Source organism: Harpegnathos saltator, unplaced genomic scaffold (genome assembly GCF_003227715.2).
Source record: "Harpegnathos saltator strain DR-91 unplaced genomic scaffold, Hsal_v8.6 scaffold538, whole genome shotgun sequence".
Lineage (NCBI taxonomy): Eukaryota > Metazoa > Arthropoda > Insecta > Hymenoptera > Formicidae > Harpegnathos > Harpegnathos saltator.
In genome coordinates, this window is record NW_020230358.1 from 226346 (window position 1) to 241479 (window position 15134).

General features: G+C 36.4%; 3 protein-coding genes and 1 non-coding gene across 5 annotated transcripts; 2 read left to right on the forward strand and 2 right to left on the reverse strand.

Annotated features, from left to right (window-relative positions):
• Nucleotides 1–668: 668 nt before the first annotated feature.
• On the reverse strand, nucleotides 669–4433 carry mts (protein phosphatase 2 catalytic subunit mts). Its single transcript, XM_011152324.3, has 6 exons — nucleotides 4104–4433; nucleotides 2308–2517; nucleotides 1825–2088; nucleotides 1550–1722; nucleotides 1284–1391; nucleotides 669–1075 (listed from the first exon to the last, which is right to left on the reverse strand). Exons 1-6 carry the CDS (start codon nucleotides 4203–4205, stop codon nucleotides 1003–1005), a joined length of 930 nt encoding a protein of 309 aa, XP_011150626.1. The 5' UTR covers nucleotides 4206–4433; the 3' UTR covers nucleotides 669–1002.
• A 1672-nt stretch (nucleotides 4434–6105) lies between these two features.
• Nucleotides 6106–6177, forward strand: TRNAE-UUC (transfer RNA glutamic acid (anticodon UUC)). The gene has a single exon. It is a non-coding gene; the product is annotated as a tRNA-Glu (tRNA).
• Nucleotides 6178–9970: 3793 nt separating this feature from the next.
• On the reverse strand, nucleotides 9971–11789 carry LOC105189886 (protein phosphatase 1 regulatory subunit 7). Of its 2 annotated transcripts, none has more exons than XM_025303207.1 (5): nucleotides 11450–11789; nucleotides 11248–11345; nucleotides 10924–11120; nucleotides 10320–10791; nucleotides 9971–10246 (listed from the first exon to the last, which is right to left on the reverse strand). In XM_025303207.1, the coding sequence occupies exons 1-5, from the start codon at nucleotides 11460–11462 to the stop codon at nucleotides 10061–10063; spliced, it is 966 nt and encodes a 321-aa protein (XP_025158992.1). In that variant the 5' UTR covers nucleotides 11463–11789; the 3' UTR covers nucleotides 9971–10060. The 2 variants fall into 2 exon arrangements, with proteins under 2 accessions (XP_025158992.1, XP_011150580.1); XM_011152278.3 differs by having other exon boundaries at nucleotides 11248–11348; nucleotides 11450–11787.
• A 69-nt stretch (nucleotides 11790–11858) lies between these two features.
• CIAPIN1 (cytokine induced apoptosis inhibitor 1) lies at nucleotides 11859–15121 on the forward strand. Its single transcript, XM_011152305.3, has 6 exons — nucleotides 11859–11951; nucleotides 12092–12306; nucleotides 12394–12719; nucleotides 12869–13034; nucleotides 13114–13226; nucleotides 14756–15121. Exons 2-6 carry the CDS (start codon nucleotides 12153–12155, stop codon nucleotides 14867–14869), a joined length of 873 nt encoding a protein of 290 aa, XP_011150607.1. The 5' UTR covers nucleotides 11859–11951; nucleotides 12092–12152; the 3' UTR covers nucleotides 14870–15121.
• Nucleotides 15122–15134: the final 13 nt, after the last annotated feature.

Sequence of the window (15134 nt, forward strand, 5' to 3'; positions counted from 1 at the left end):
ATAGAAAGCGACGTCGCAACGAGAACATTTACATTCGCACATTTTGCAGGATTCTACATCATTTAGATAAAAATGTCCTACGTTACCCACGCCCGAAGGTGAGTATCTTATGAATTCTAACGAAGCTATTGCTCATCATGATTCTGATGAATCTGTATGTGTAATGCCACGTTGAATACACTCTCTTCAACGGATCCGCTCGAAAACTACATATTATTTATCATGGACTCTCCCATATGGCACAATTTATGCATGCCAATGTAACTATTGCATCAACTCACCTTTGTATTTCCTTCAAGTGGAACGTATCATGCCCCATTCACACCGACAATAACGTGACAATCTCTTAAATATAAATTACAATCGCTTGGTATATTTGTTTTTTTTCCTTTTCTGGGAAACTCACTGACAGTTAACCGCGTTTAGAATGCGCATTCGCTTAGAATACGTTGTTTGCTGTTCCGCTTTTATATAAATTCTTCTCTCATCAAGTTTTAATATTCTCATTCAAGATTACAAAACAATATGAGGAATATATTTTTCCGTTCTACCTATATATATATATTTATATATATATATATATATTTACGCGCAAATGTGTATTATGTATATATATATTCAGTTTTTTATAATAAAAATACAAGCGGATATAATGAAAGTTGTAAAACTCAATGCTACAGGTGAATTTAATCGGTACGTGTGTACATTATTGTATTCTTCCTCTTGTTTTTTCCTTTTTTTAGTGTACAAGTAATGTTGTGTCTACATGTATCGTGTAAGACGCGCACGAAATGTGCGTGTGTATCTATTCTATCTCTCAATGAGACACCACAAAGTGAGCCATGATATAATACTTGGGACTATATGTGGTGTGCAAAGACCTTGCTCGATCCTTACACTCATTAGCAATGTTCTATCATAAGTTATGTTGTCTGGCGTCACTATAAATCAGGATCGTTTCCATTCCCCTACCTTGAGACCTAGCCCTGAAGCTTAAACCCCTTAGAGGAAGTAGTCTGGCGTTCGCCTGGTAACATGTGGTTCTCCACGTCTTGGTGCTGGATCAAATTGTAGGCTGTAACAAAATCGAGGAAATTAATAATTGTACTCTCTGCTATCGATAGATAAATGTGTCATATACTTTCAATGTTCTTTGTGGATTCTTCTTACAATAAAGAGTAGTGTTGCGGAAAATATATTTGGAATTATCGAGCGTAAAAAAAAAACTTACATATTACACAATATAAAGTTGATAGAGAAATTTGACTAGTGTTTACACTTACAATGAATATTTCAAAGCATCATCCAGTTCCATAATCGCAGCTTGATTTCCGCAACGATAGCAGTAATTAGGTGCAGAAAATATAGTCACAACATTGCGGTCATGACACCTGTGACGAGACAGTCGTGTAAATAATATTATAGCATTGTTATAATAATTTAATTTACTATAAACTAAGTGTACGGTCTATGTTGGATAAACTATACATTCAAACGAAAAACACAAATAAACATTTTATTACTAAATAAACAATGTCAATATTCTTACCAATTATAACCCTCCATGACTAACTGGTGGGCTCGTGATACAAGCGTTAGTCCGTTGGAGTGGTTAAACGTTTCTGAGATATCTTGACCAAAGGTATATCCTGCCCCACGGGGTGAAATACCCCACCCTCCTCTGTCATCTGGATCTGACCAAAGTAGGTCGCACATAGGACCCTGCATCAAATTACAATAAACGATAAAGTTGATGATAAAATTTGATGACGATGACAAATTTCGTTACAATTATCTTTGCCAACGATCATGGTGAATACTGACTTCGTGTGGCACTTCTTGAAGGCGGTCTAGAGCACGTATGTGATCCAAAGTATCAATGGATGGTGATAGACCACCATGCAAACAAAATATTTGACCATCAACCAGTGCGGTCAGTGGTAGGTAATCGAACAAGTCCGTAAAGAATTTCCAGACATTGGCGTTGCCGTATTTACGTAAACATTCGTCGTAAAATCCATACACCTGTGTGATTTGCCTGGATTCATGGTTGCCTCGCAGGATAGTTATTCTCTCTCGGTATCTCACCTTTATGTGCGCAAAATGAGAGAGAAAAAAGAAGAAATATATTTAGTATAGATGAATATATATCTTGTTACTTATCGCGAAAAAATAAACATGTTGTATGATAAGATAGAACATACTAATTTATACATATATTTATGTATATATGGTACTGATTAGCGCTACATGCAAAGAATAGTAACTGAATGTGTAAATAATTACAAATTGTATGTTACATTATACCTTAAGAGCTACAAGCAGGGTGACAGTTTCGACTGAATAATAGCCACGATCTACATAGTCACCCATAAAAAGGTAATTTGTATCGGGTGATTTGCCACCTATTCTAAACAGTTCCATCAAGTCGTGAAACTGCCCATGGACATCTCCACACACTGTCACAGGACATTTTACTTCTTGTACATTTGATTCCTTAGCTAAGATTTCTTTCGCCTGAAAATTAGAAATATCATGAAATAACTCTGAAGATGATAAATACAATCTCTACTATATATATATTACAAAGGGGAGACGAGCAGATTAGTTCAAAAATACTGTGTTTTTATCTCTTCCCCGTTTCGACGCTTTGCGATGCATGGAGGAGCTTTCGTGAACATGTGAAACAATAGACACCTGCAAACACGACGACAGCGTCGAGCAAACGTGAGACAATAGTTCAACAATGGAGTTAACGAAATACTTCGAAATAACGTCGTGTTGTAATTCGTAAATGTCACGCGGAACTTCAGCGGCGAAACACTCCTCCCAACAAGTGAATCTCAGCTGCCAATTACAGATACAATTACCGATGCATATTTAGAGATACGAGCGCATCGGCCAATTGGCATAATAACACAGACGAAACACGAGCAATGAATCGCTGTAAGACGCATTTCACCTATAATACCTCAAGGGTCTAAGTATAGTTCATTCAAAAATACTTGTGCTTCCACCTCTGAATTTTATTTAGCATGGTATTTACATCTGAGAGTTAAAGGTTGTGAAATGAACCTCGGACTAATCAGGCAGAATGTTTTCCAAGTGATCCTACACAACAAATTTTCAATCCATCAACTCTCAAGAACCCAATACCAGGACAATACTTCAATATTTTCCATTATTTGTTGAAATATACCCGCTACATACACGCTTGGCTAAAATCACATTCAAATTGTAGCGATTGTTACATTGTGTCTGTGTTGATTTAAGCAGGATGACAAGTGTCTCATGTTCACAAAACAGCTTCATGACTCATACATGATTGAGGTTTTGTCATCAGCTATCTCGCTCATATCAAAGCGCAGATATGAGCCAGCGGGAGATAGGGTGACTGACAGACGCTACCGCCGATATTGCAAGATATAAAAATTACTGTTATCTCTCGGCATACGGTACACATACCGTACATCAGCCGGATACATACGCAAAGGCGAAGCGTTTACCTGAAATATGACGAGAGATCCACTTTTGTAGCGATAACCAATCGATCATTGCAACATCGGCAGCGCGATGACATGCACCTGTTGCAGAAGCAAATCGGCGCGTTTGAAGTGATAAAAACCGAAATAGAATCAACAACGAACAAAATTTCGTTGCCTCTGTTACAGAAGGTGGCTCTTCTGATGGCGAAGACATCAGAAATAGCGCGCGGGCGAGATCGAACGACGATTGAAAGGGAATGAATCTCGAGGGGGCGCAAGCCTCCTTCGTGGGTTATCCCGACGATGATGACGCGTATATACGACACGGGGAACGACGTTAGAGCCGCGATCAACGGCCCCGACACCAGGTAACACTGCGAGTTGAGTTTGCAGTATACACATACACACACACACACACGTACAGATGTACATACATGTGTATGTATATACACACACACATACACACGACGACGATATAGCCGCCGCCGAGGCAGCACGCGATAGTCGAAACGCAAATAATTAACGCGAGGCCGCGACGTGCCGACCCGACGTTGGGGACGCGCTTTCGATCGCTGAGGTCGCGGGGGTGGGAAATCGATTCCGCCACGAATCGGATACCTTGTCGCAGAGAGTTTTCACTTGGCTTTCTGTCAGTTGTTTGCAGTCGTTTAACTGTTCTATCCACTGGTCGAGCTCTTTGAGCGACGCCTTCTCCTCCATCGTACCGCGATGACCGTTTGCACGGACAATTCACACGTGTGTGCAATACGCGTACGCTCCTTAGCACATGTAATCTGACGCCGTACGTGCCCCTCTACCTTCGCGAAACTAAATCATTCGGGTTTTTCGCCGCTGGCCGAGAGCCCCGCAACACAAATACCCCGTGAGAGCAAGCGCTCATTCACACAAAATGGCCGAACGCCGAGCGCTGGCGCGATGACGTCACGCCGTATTCATGCGCGATGCCCACCCGGTCCGTCGAACACTCACTGATGCCATCGTTCCTCGCAATTTAGGAACGAATAGGGATTTTTATAATTTTTTTTACACATCTTTCGCCGAACTGAATTCTTGGACATTCCGAAAGAACGATAAATAACATTACGAATTCCGTCCGATTCGATAATATAATTTTGATTAGATTGGCGATTATTGTCGACCAATTTGTCGGAAATCGGACTTGAAAAGCAACTGCACTTTTGTGAACTTTATAGGATTCTTATAACATTTTCGAACGACACATCGTTTCGGAGTTCGTATTTCTGAAAAAATATCGCATAGGTGGGTCTGTTCTTTATAGCTGCACTGCTGAACCAGTGCAATAAGTGCAATAGAGTGAAAAAAATATAGTTGTCTCATTTTAACTTATTACACTAATTCAGCAATACAGCTATAAAGAACAGACCCGATATTTCACGAGTGTCACTAGATATTACAATTCTCAGCCAATTGAATTGTCAATTAAAACGCCTGGTTTAGTTTTTCATAAATTTTTGTAGAGTTTGGCTTTCCTTTCCACCGGAGATATCCGAAAAATGTCAATAAATATGTCAATATCATCTATTCCTAATTACAATTCAATGTAGGGTGCTTCCGATAACCTGGTTAGAGTTAAGTTTCCTATAATAAAATATAATAAAATATACTAAATAAAATATAATAAAATTGTATAGGTACAACCATTTACTACCATCATATGTCATGACAACTCAATGCTGTCTTATTGTCATTGAGTTGAGTTAAGAAATTCGGTAGTTGACGATAAGACGAAAAATAGGATAGAAGGTAATAATCCGCAAAATTGTATTAATTGTGATAAACAATAAATTTTAATTAATCATTATTAGTATTACCTTTATTAAAAGTTATAATTATGTAAAATTACCACGCACCGTTAAAATTTATTTTTTATCACAATTAATACAATTTTGCGGATTATTACCTTCTATTCTATTTTTCGTCTTACCGTCAACTACCGACTTTCTTAACTCAACTCAATGGCAATAAAGCCAGCGGCACACGGTGCTTGTTTTCGTGCTGGATTGCTTGCTGGATGAAAATATTGCGTTGTGATATATTGCGTTGTGGTACATTTCCGAAGATGGATGGAAATGCACTAATCAGAACGCAATATTTTCATCCAGCAAGCAATCTAGCACGAAAACAAGCACCGTGTGCCGCTGGCTTAAGACAGCATTGAGTTGTCATGAAGTATGATGGCAGTAGATGGTTGTATCTATACGTATATTTTATTCCTAGGAAACTTAAGTTATCGAAAGCACCCGTAGTTGAGCTCGTTAATTTTTAATTTCAAAGTTTCCACTACGAGGCGCCAACGTTGGTTGCGTTCAGAAAACACAACGGTTACACAACGGTTGAATAATTCGTCAACGTTATTGGTCTGAATGTAAGGATCTAACAGTAAGGACCAATAGTTACTAAGCGCTTAGTGAACGCTTTGTTTTTTGAACACAACCATTGGCTGCGTTCAGAAAACACGACGGTTACAAAACGGTTGAGTAATTCGTCAACGTTATTGGTTTGAATGTAAGGATCTTCTAACAGTAAGGACCAATAGTTACTAACCGCTCAGTGAGCGCTTTATTTTCTGAACGCAACCACTGGTATGGTCTAGTGGCTAGGATACCTGGCTTTCACCCAGGAGGCTCGGGTTCGATTCCCGGTACCGGAAACTTTTCGGGGAGGGAATACAGGCATAGTTCCCCTGACTCCCCCCACCGCGGTCCGAACGGTAGGACCCCGCAGGGATTTTAGCCGGTAAGAGTCCGACATAACCTTCGACCCCCCCCCGCCCCAAGGAGTCGGGGGTATCCATGAGGATTTCCCCTGCGTGACCAAAAAAAAAAATGTATAACTATAAAACAATTTTTGTGGATGATGCCTTTGATGGAAAAAGAAAAATTTGATAATTGTATTATCAAATATTGTTTTATTAGGTGTACAACTTTGCTTCCGCCGTTTTCCTATAGATGGCTTTAGCGATAAGTAGTTGTCGAAATAAATAGAACATAGACGTCATGCAATAAACTTGGGCATCTGTCAACATAATCCCATAGAAACATTAGTCGATTTGTGTCTGCAACATAAAGTTATTCTCGATTGAAAATGTCAGTTTACGAGCCAAATTCTCGTCATTTGCGGGAGGTTTTAATTTTCTGCTTCAATTTGAAGAAATCTGCGGCTGAGACTCAGAATGCTCTCAAATACTTATGATGAGGCTGCTATTAGTGAAAGAACGTGTCGTGAGTGGTTTCAACGCTTCAAGAACGGTGATTTTCACGTCGAAGACCGGCATAGCAGTGGAAGAGAGAAGGTTTTCGAAGATGCAGAATTGGAGGCATTACTTAATGAAGACTCGTGTCAAAGTCAAGAAGAATTGGCACGATCATTGGGAGTAACTCAACAAGCAATTTCAAAACGCCTCAAAGACATGAGAATGATTCAGAAGTAAGGAAATTGGGTGCCGTACGAGTTGAAACCGAGAGATGTTGAACGGCGTTTGTTTGCTTGTAAACAGTTGCTTGAAAGGCAAAGACGGAAGGGATTTCTGCATCGCATTGTGACTGGGGACGAAAAATAGGTTCATTGCGATAACCCCAAGTACAGAAAATCATGGGCATATCCTGGCCATGCTTCACGTCGACGGCCAAACCGAATATTCACGGCTCCAAGGTCATGCTCTGTATTTGGTGGGACCAACTCGGCGTAGTGTATCATGAGCTGTTAAAACCGACTGAAACAATCACAGGCGATCGTTATCGAACGCAATTAATGCGTTTGAGCCGAGCATTGAAAGACTAACGGCCGCAATACAACGAGAGACACGATAAAGTGATTTTGCAGCATGACAATGCTCGACTCCATGTTGCGAAAATGGTCAAGACATACTTGCAAACGTTGAAATGGGAAGTCCTACCCCACTTGCCGTATTCTCCAGACGTTGCTCCCTCTGACTATCATTTGATTCAATCAATGGCACACGGCCTGGTTGACCAGCACCCGGTCTTATGAAGAAGTAAGAAATTGGATCGATTCGTGGATCGCTTCAAAAGATGACCAGTTTTCTCAACGCGGGATTTGTACGCTGCCCGAAAGATGGGAGAAAGTAATGGCTAGCGATGGACAATACTTTGAATCATAAATGTATAACCAGTTTTTACAATAAAGCCTCGAATTTCGGAAAAAACGGCGGAAGCAAAGTTGTACACCTAATACATAATTCCACAAATGGAAAGAAATTATTTTATAATATTGCAAAACCGAAGCTTGTAGCGAATTTACATAAATTAGTCTCAACTGTTTTGGATACATTTAAAAATTTAGATAGTTAAAGAAAAGAAAATTTTATATATAAAAGCTTCATAATATTAGGTGTGTGAATTAATTCGGTTCATCTGGCGGTCAATTGCTGTACTATGTAATTTTCTAACCTGTAATGTCTGCAAAAGGCTTTATTTTTTAGTTTTGATATCTGGCAATAATATTCAGTTGATAAACGTTTGGGTTTGTAACAATAACATCGTGTTTATCTGATTCGAAAATATCGAAATTCGAGCCAAAAAAGCATCATTTCCGGGAAGTTCTCATTTTCTGTTTTCATGAAGAAAGCAAAAATTTGAAGAAAACAGCCGCTGAAACTCATCGAATGCTCGTAGAAGCTTATGGTGAAAATGCTTCCATCGATAAATCATGCAGAGAATAGTTTTGACGTTTCAAAAGTAATCAGTTTCAGCGTCGATGACAAACCTCGTCCAGGTCAGCCGAAGAAGTTCGAGGACGAGGAATTGCAGGCGCTAATCGATGAAGATCCGTGTCAATCGCAACATGAGCTCGCGCAATTGTTGAATGTTGATCGATTAACAATTTCTGTGCGTTTGGCAGTCATGGGAAAGATTTACAAAGAAGGAAAATGGGTGCACGAACTGAAAGAAAGAGGCATCGAGAGGTGAAAAGTCATGTCTGAAATCTTGTTTGCCAGGCAAAAAAGAGAAGGTTTTTTGCATCGTATTGTGACTGGAGACGAAAAGTGGATATATTTCGATAATCCCAAACGAAGGAAATCCAGTAGCGACCCAAGAAAACCATCTACACCGATAACAAAGCGGAATATTCACGGCAAGAAAGTAATGTTCTGTATATGGTGGGACCAGAAGGGTGTAGTATATCATGAACTATTAAAACAGAGCCAAACCATCACTACCGAACTTTATCAACAATTGATCCGTTTAAACAACGCATTGAAGAATAAGCGGCCGGAATATGCAAAGAGATATGACAAAGTGATCTTCCAGCACTTCAACGAGCCAGATAACGCTCGGCCACATGTTGGAAAGATTGTGAAGGCCACCTTGGAAGTATTTGGCTGGGACTTTACCTCACTCGCCATATTCATCAGACATTACTCCATCCGATTATCACTTGTTCAGATCGATGGCACATGAGCTTTCGGACCAGCACTTCAACAATTATGAAGAAATAGAGAAATGGCTCAATGAATGAATCGTTTCGAAAGACGAGTTGTTTTTCCGTCACGGAATGCAACAACTGTCAGACAGATGGGAAAAAATAATAGCAAGCGATGGCAAATACTATGGTTAGTGTGCTTTTTCATGTTTTTTCATACTAAAGTCTTTTTTTGGAAAAAACGGATCGAATTAATTCACACACATAATACATGATTATTATACTATTAAAGATTTAAGACAGTTTCGAAATAAACTTTTTAATTAATATATTATCTCATATCTATCGTTTTTTAAAATTAAATGATTTTAATAATAACACACAACTGAAACATTCATTGTTTATTTATGTAAACTGAAATGATCATTACATTTCAGAAATAATTGTTAAGACAGTTAAATAAAATAGCAGTTACAAAAAGTTACATTCTCATGTCGCTGTAAAATATGTGTCAACATGTTAAAAATAATATCCTTATATTATTTTTAATATGTTGCCTCTTAATGACAGTATTATCAAAAAGAAGTGAATACTTCAGTGAGAAAGAATTATATAAATAATTTTGAGATATTATTTAAAAATGTATATCCATCTAAATCTTGCCGTTATTAATAAATACATATAAGTATACATAGATTGAGTTGTTTCAGGTTTTACTAGAAGTGCAGAGTACAATAGTAGATAATGGTGTAATTGGGAAGCAAAAATATATATATATCAAGATTGGAATAGCATTGTGTTTTTCATAGCTCATTGTAGAATAAAACACAAAACTTTAATATTATCAATAATTTCTCCGCGATATAGAGTTATGGAGAAATGAACCATTATATGTGAGTTCTAATTCTGATTGGTTCGATAATAGTCTAACATTAAGTATGTCTTGGGTATGTAATTATTATCATTAAGCTGCGTATCATTATAATGTTTCTATAGACGTATATCTGGAGCTACAAACGGAAGTAACAATGATGCTGTTTTGCTTCTTCATTCATTACATGGACAAAGACACATGGACTGATTTTTCATAAATAATTAATGCTATTTTGGAGTCGCTAGTGCTACACGCTTCATTGTTGTTCTTTCCATTGTTAACATATTTTCCTCTTACAAAGAGTCGCATCCAGCTGCTCGAGCCACGGCAGTAGTAACATGATTTTTCTCCTGTAATTTGGTTCCTTTGCGACAGGATTATGCTCCAAATATATAGTTCGCAAATTCTTGTTAGCTGTTAAATTCTCCAATGTGTTCCAGTCTTCGATCTCGTTATTGTTCATCTGTGAATAATATATAAATGAAAACTATAATATTTTCATGTACAATCACATTATTTAACATTGTTTTCCTTACCCAAAATTCCTCAAGACTTTCAAGATGATCTATATTTTGGATTTTCTTAATTTTGTTATTAGCAAGATCTAACGTCGTTAATCCCGAACAATTTTCTATGCCCTCTATACACGTTATACCATTCTCAGATAAATACAATTGATCTAGCTTCCTTAATTCTTCAATATTTTCGATTTTTACAATGCGATTACTTTGTAGACTTAACAATGTAAGATCCTGCAGGCTCTCTAAATTTTGAATTTTAGTGATTTTGTTTTTACCAAGATACAAATTGATCAGTTTCTGAAGACCCTCTAGATTCTCAATTTCACGTATCTTGTTATCACCCAATTCAAGTGTTGTAAGATTTACCAGATGTAAGATATTCTCAATATGTGAAATTTTATTTGATGATAAGAATAATTTTTGTAGATTCAATAAATTATCCAGCCCTTCTATCTTCTTGATACGATTAAATGACAAATCCAAAAGTCTAGAAGTAATACAATTAAAAATATATATACATACATATCTACATACATATATACATGTATATATACAATTAAAAAAAAATATATATGCACACCAAATATTTATAGAATTAAGGAAATCGAAGACAACTTACTCTAAATTCACCAAAACATCCAGATTTTCTATAGTCATAATTTGATTATCTCTTAATTCTAATTCTACCAAAGTAGTGAGTGTATCCAGATTTTCTATCTTTTTAATCAAATTCCATGTAAAACATAATCTACGTATTTGTGTCAATGGCTCCAAATTTTCCAATTTTGTTAGTTTTGAATGATTAAAATCTAATTCCTAAAATATATTGTATATAATAGTGATCTTGTTAATAAAATATATACAGTATATCATATCATACATAACAAATTAATGGGAGTATATTAAGCTAACAATAATTAGAACATATATAAGAATCACAAACTTCGCTATCAGGATCTATAATTAATATCTTATCAGCTTCCTCAGTTTCTTCTCCTTCATTATCCACCTCCATCTCGGTAGAACCTTCGCTTTTGTCCTCTTCTGAAAAAAAGAAGCAAATGAAAAAATTAATCAAATAAAACATAACCTAAATATTAATGTGTACATATAATAAATTAAAATTTGCTTTTCATATATCGTACCGTGAGTAGCCATTATTGTTAGAATTGTTGCACGACAAAAACAATAATGACAACGATTTGATGAACGCAATCAGTTATTTACTGCTAAAATTACACGCACGGAATTATCTTTATGTCAAACTTTTCTACAGTTTGCCGGTGTTTGCTCGATAATGCGCTTTGATCCATTAACGATGTTAAAAGATGATAACGAACACTGCACTATACATATAAAAAGATGTATCTAAACAAGAAATTATAAAAAGAGAAATGCCATCAGCCCTTCCTCTAATAATATCAATAACAAATCAATCACTGCTTGGAGTATGAATCATCCAAACTGTATCAGGGTTCAAGTCTCTGCTAAGGTTCCAGTGGGTTCGAGTCTCGGTTAAATGATAGGTCGTACGGTAAGTTTCACGTATATGTATACATTTTGGTATCCTGTATGTTCCTATAATTCGTTTCTCAATAAAATCATATGACATTATCAGATATAGAGAAGAGTATTCATATGTTATAGGTACATAAAAATGCATATACAGAATTGTATAGAATGCTGTTGACTTTTACCGTGTGATTAATAACTTATCGCTTCCTTCGTGGAATAATCAGAATAACCTCTTGAAGAGTGACTAATGATGACAATTTGTTTCTTTGCAGGTTAGATTTTGTGATTGGATAAGTGTCTCTTTTTATAGCATCTTGTTTCATTAGTGCAAAAATGGCATCTCTTGTCAAGGAAGCAGACAAGGTTCTTGTGGTATCAGGAGATGAAGTATGTCTTAATGACATTGAGGATTTTGTCATTGCTGTTAAGCAACATATCGGAGACCTTGGCAAATTATTAACCACAACATTATCAAATCTGAAAAAGGGTAAACTCTTGCTTTGTTCAATCTATAAAAGCTGCTGTTATATGAAATCACGGGCAAAATACATCTATATCTTGCTTTTCATTTTAGAAAATTATGGTGCTTCTACTCTTGATGTTGTTATTACTATTTTGAAACAACCATGTACAAAAGATGAGTTTCTTGGAGAAGCATTAAGAATTTTGAAACCTGATGGTTCTTTTGTTATCTACGAACCACTGCAAACAATCAAACAGACAGATACAATACTTACATATCCCGAAAGAATATTTAGGTTAAAGCTGTCTGGTTTTAAAATAAAAGATACAGAATGTGGGAACTTGGATGCAGATATGGAAAATAAAAATTTCTTAAAGAAAATATACAATGATGTAAAAGATGTTTGCAAAATCTTGGCAAACAAACCTCCATTTGAGGTAAAATAATCCTTTTATATTTATGCAACCTTATATATATATATATATATACATACATACATATACATATATATATATGTATATATATTTATTGCATATGTGTATATATATGCAATAAATATCTAAGGAACATATTTTTGCTTATTCAGGTAGGATCTAGCATTCCGCTAAGTTTTACTAAGGAAAATATGTCATCTACAAAGAAGGAGAATACTGTATGGACATTAGATAATCTTGTAGATGAGGATTTGATAAATGAAGATGAACTTTTAGATGAAGCAGATCTAATAAAGCCAGATGCCTCATCATTAAAAGGTGAGTTTTTATGGTATTTGAGTAAATAAAGAAAATTACTGCATCCATATAAATTTCATAAACAAAGTTACCGTTTTAGTCTGCAGCACAACAGGCAAACGAAAGGCATGCAAGGATTGTACATGTGGACTTGCAGAAGAATTAAGTGGTAAAGCAGCACAAGAAACTAGTGTTAAATCTTCTTGTGGAAATGTAAGTTTTATTTTACTGTTATTGGCTTGATTGATATATATGTTTTAGACAACCATCTTATTGTATTATAGATATAAGTTAAATCTTGAAATTTTTTAATAATTCAGCATATTGAAAGAGAAATTTCTGTAATTGTTAAAATATTAGGAGTACAAATAAGTTTCCGCCGTTTGACAAAAGATGGCCCCACCAGAAGCTTATGTTGGAATTGTCAGATGTAAAACGTAATATCGTAAGTTTGGACATCTGGTAACAACATAACCTTGAAGTATTAGTGCTCCGTATCAGTATCACATAATTTTTTTCGTGCAAAGATGTCAAGTTTTGTGCCGAATAAGCGTCATTTGCGGGAACTTTTGATTTACTTCTTTAATTTGAAGAAATCTGCAGCTGAGGCGCATCGATTGCTTGTAGAAGCATATGGTGAGACTGCTTTAAGTGAGAGAAGTTGTCGTGAGTGGTTCCAAAAGTTTAAAAACGGTGAGTTTGACGTGGAAGACAAAGAACGTAGTGGAAGGCCGAAAGTGTACGAAGACACGGAATTGGAAGCATTATTGGGGGAAGATTCGTGCCAAACGCAAGAAGAACTTGCACTTACATTAGAAGTGACTCAACAAGCAATTTCACATCGTTTAAAATCGTTGGGAATGATTCAAAAACAAGGAAATTGGGTTCCATATGAACTGAAGCCGAGAGACGTTGAACGCCGATTTTGCACGTGTGAAATGCTGGCTGGTGAATTGCCAAGCATAAAAGAAAGGGCTTTTTGCATCGTATAGTCACTGGTGATGAAAAATGAATCCATTACGATAACCTAAAGAAGAGAAAATCATAGGGACCTGGCCATGCTTCAACATCGACAGCCAAACCGAATATTCATGGAAAAAAACTCATGCTGTGTATTTGGTGGGATCAGCTTGGTGTCGTGTATTATGAGTTGCTCAAACCGAGCGAAACCACTACTGGAGCTCTCTGCCGAACACAATTAATGAGATTGAGCCGAGTACTCAAGGAAAAACACGCCCATTACTACTCCAGACACGACAAAATTATTCTCTTACATGACAACGCTTGGCCACATGTTGCAAAACCTGTCAAAACCTATTTGGAAACACTTAATTGGGAAGTCCTACCTCATCCACCGTATTTACCAGACATTGCCCCTTCCGAGTATCACTTGTTCCGGTCGATGGCACATGGCCTGTCTAAGCAGCGTTTTACATCATATGAAGATACTAAAAATTGGGTCGATTCGTGGATAGCCTCAAAAGATGAAGAGTTTTTCCGACGTGGTATCCAAATGCTGCCAGAAAGTAGCTGGGAAAAAGTAGTGGCTAGTGATGGATAATACTTTGAATAAAACATAATGTACTGTTCTTTCACAATAAATTCCTAATTTTTGATAGAAAACGGCGGAAACTTATTTGTATTCCTAATACTAATTAATTAATTTTTAGTATATATATATTATATATTGAAATGTTTACAAATTTAAAAAAGAATTTTTATTAATGTACATTAATTTTTAGTGTTATCTTGGAGATGCATTTAGATGTGCCAGCTGCCCTTATCTTGGAATGCCTGCTTTTAAACCCGGCGAGAAAGTAATTTTGCCAGAGGCACAGTTAAGCGTTGATTCCTAAACTGTGCTCTTTTCGACGAAGAATTTATTGGTTCTAATTATAGTAAATTACACATTATATTAGGATTCATATAAGGCATAATAAATTACATTTTAGTTTACACAAGTAACGATACATTACAATTATATTTTGATTCGTATAAGTAACAATTGCACGCAATTTCGAGTGCGAAATGTATCTCGTCCTATTAATTTCATATTAGATATTTTATTTCAATGTAAAAATAAAACGGTAGTATTATTGTCTTCTAAATAGATTGTACTTA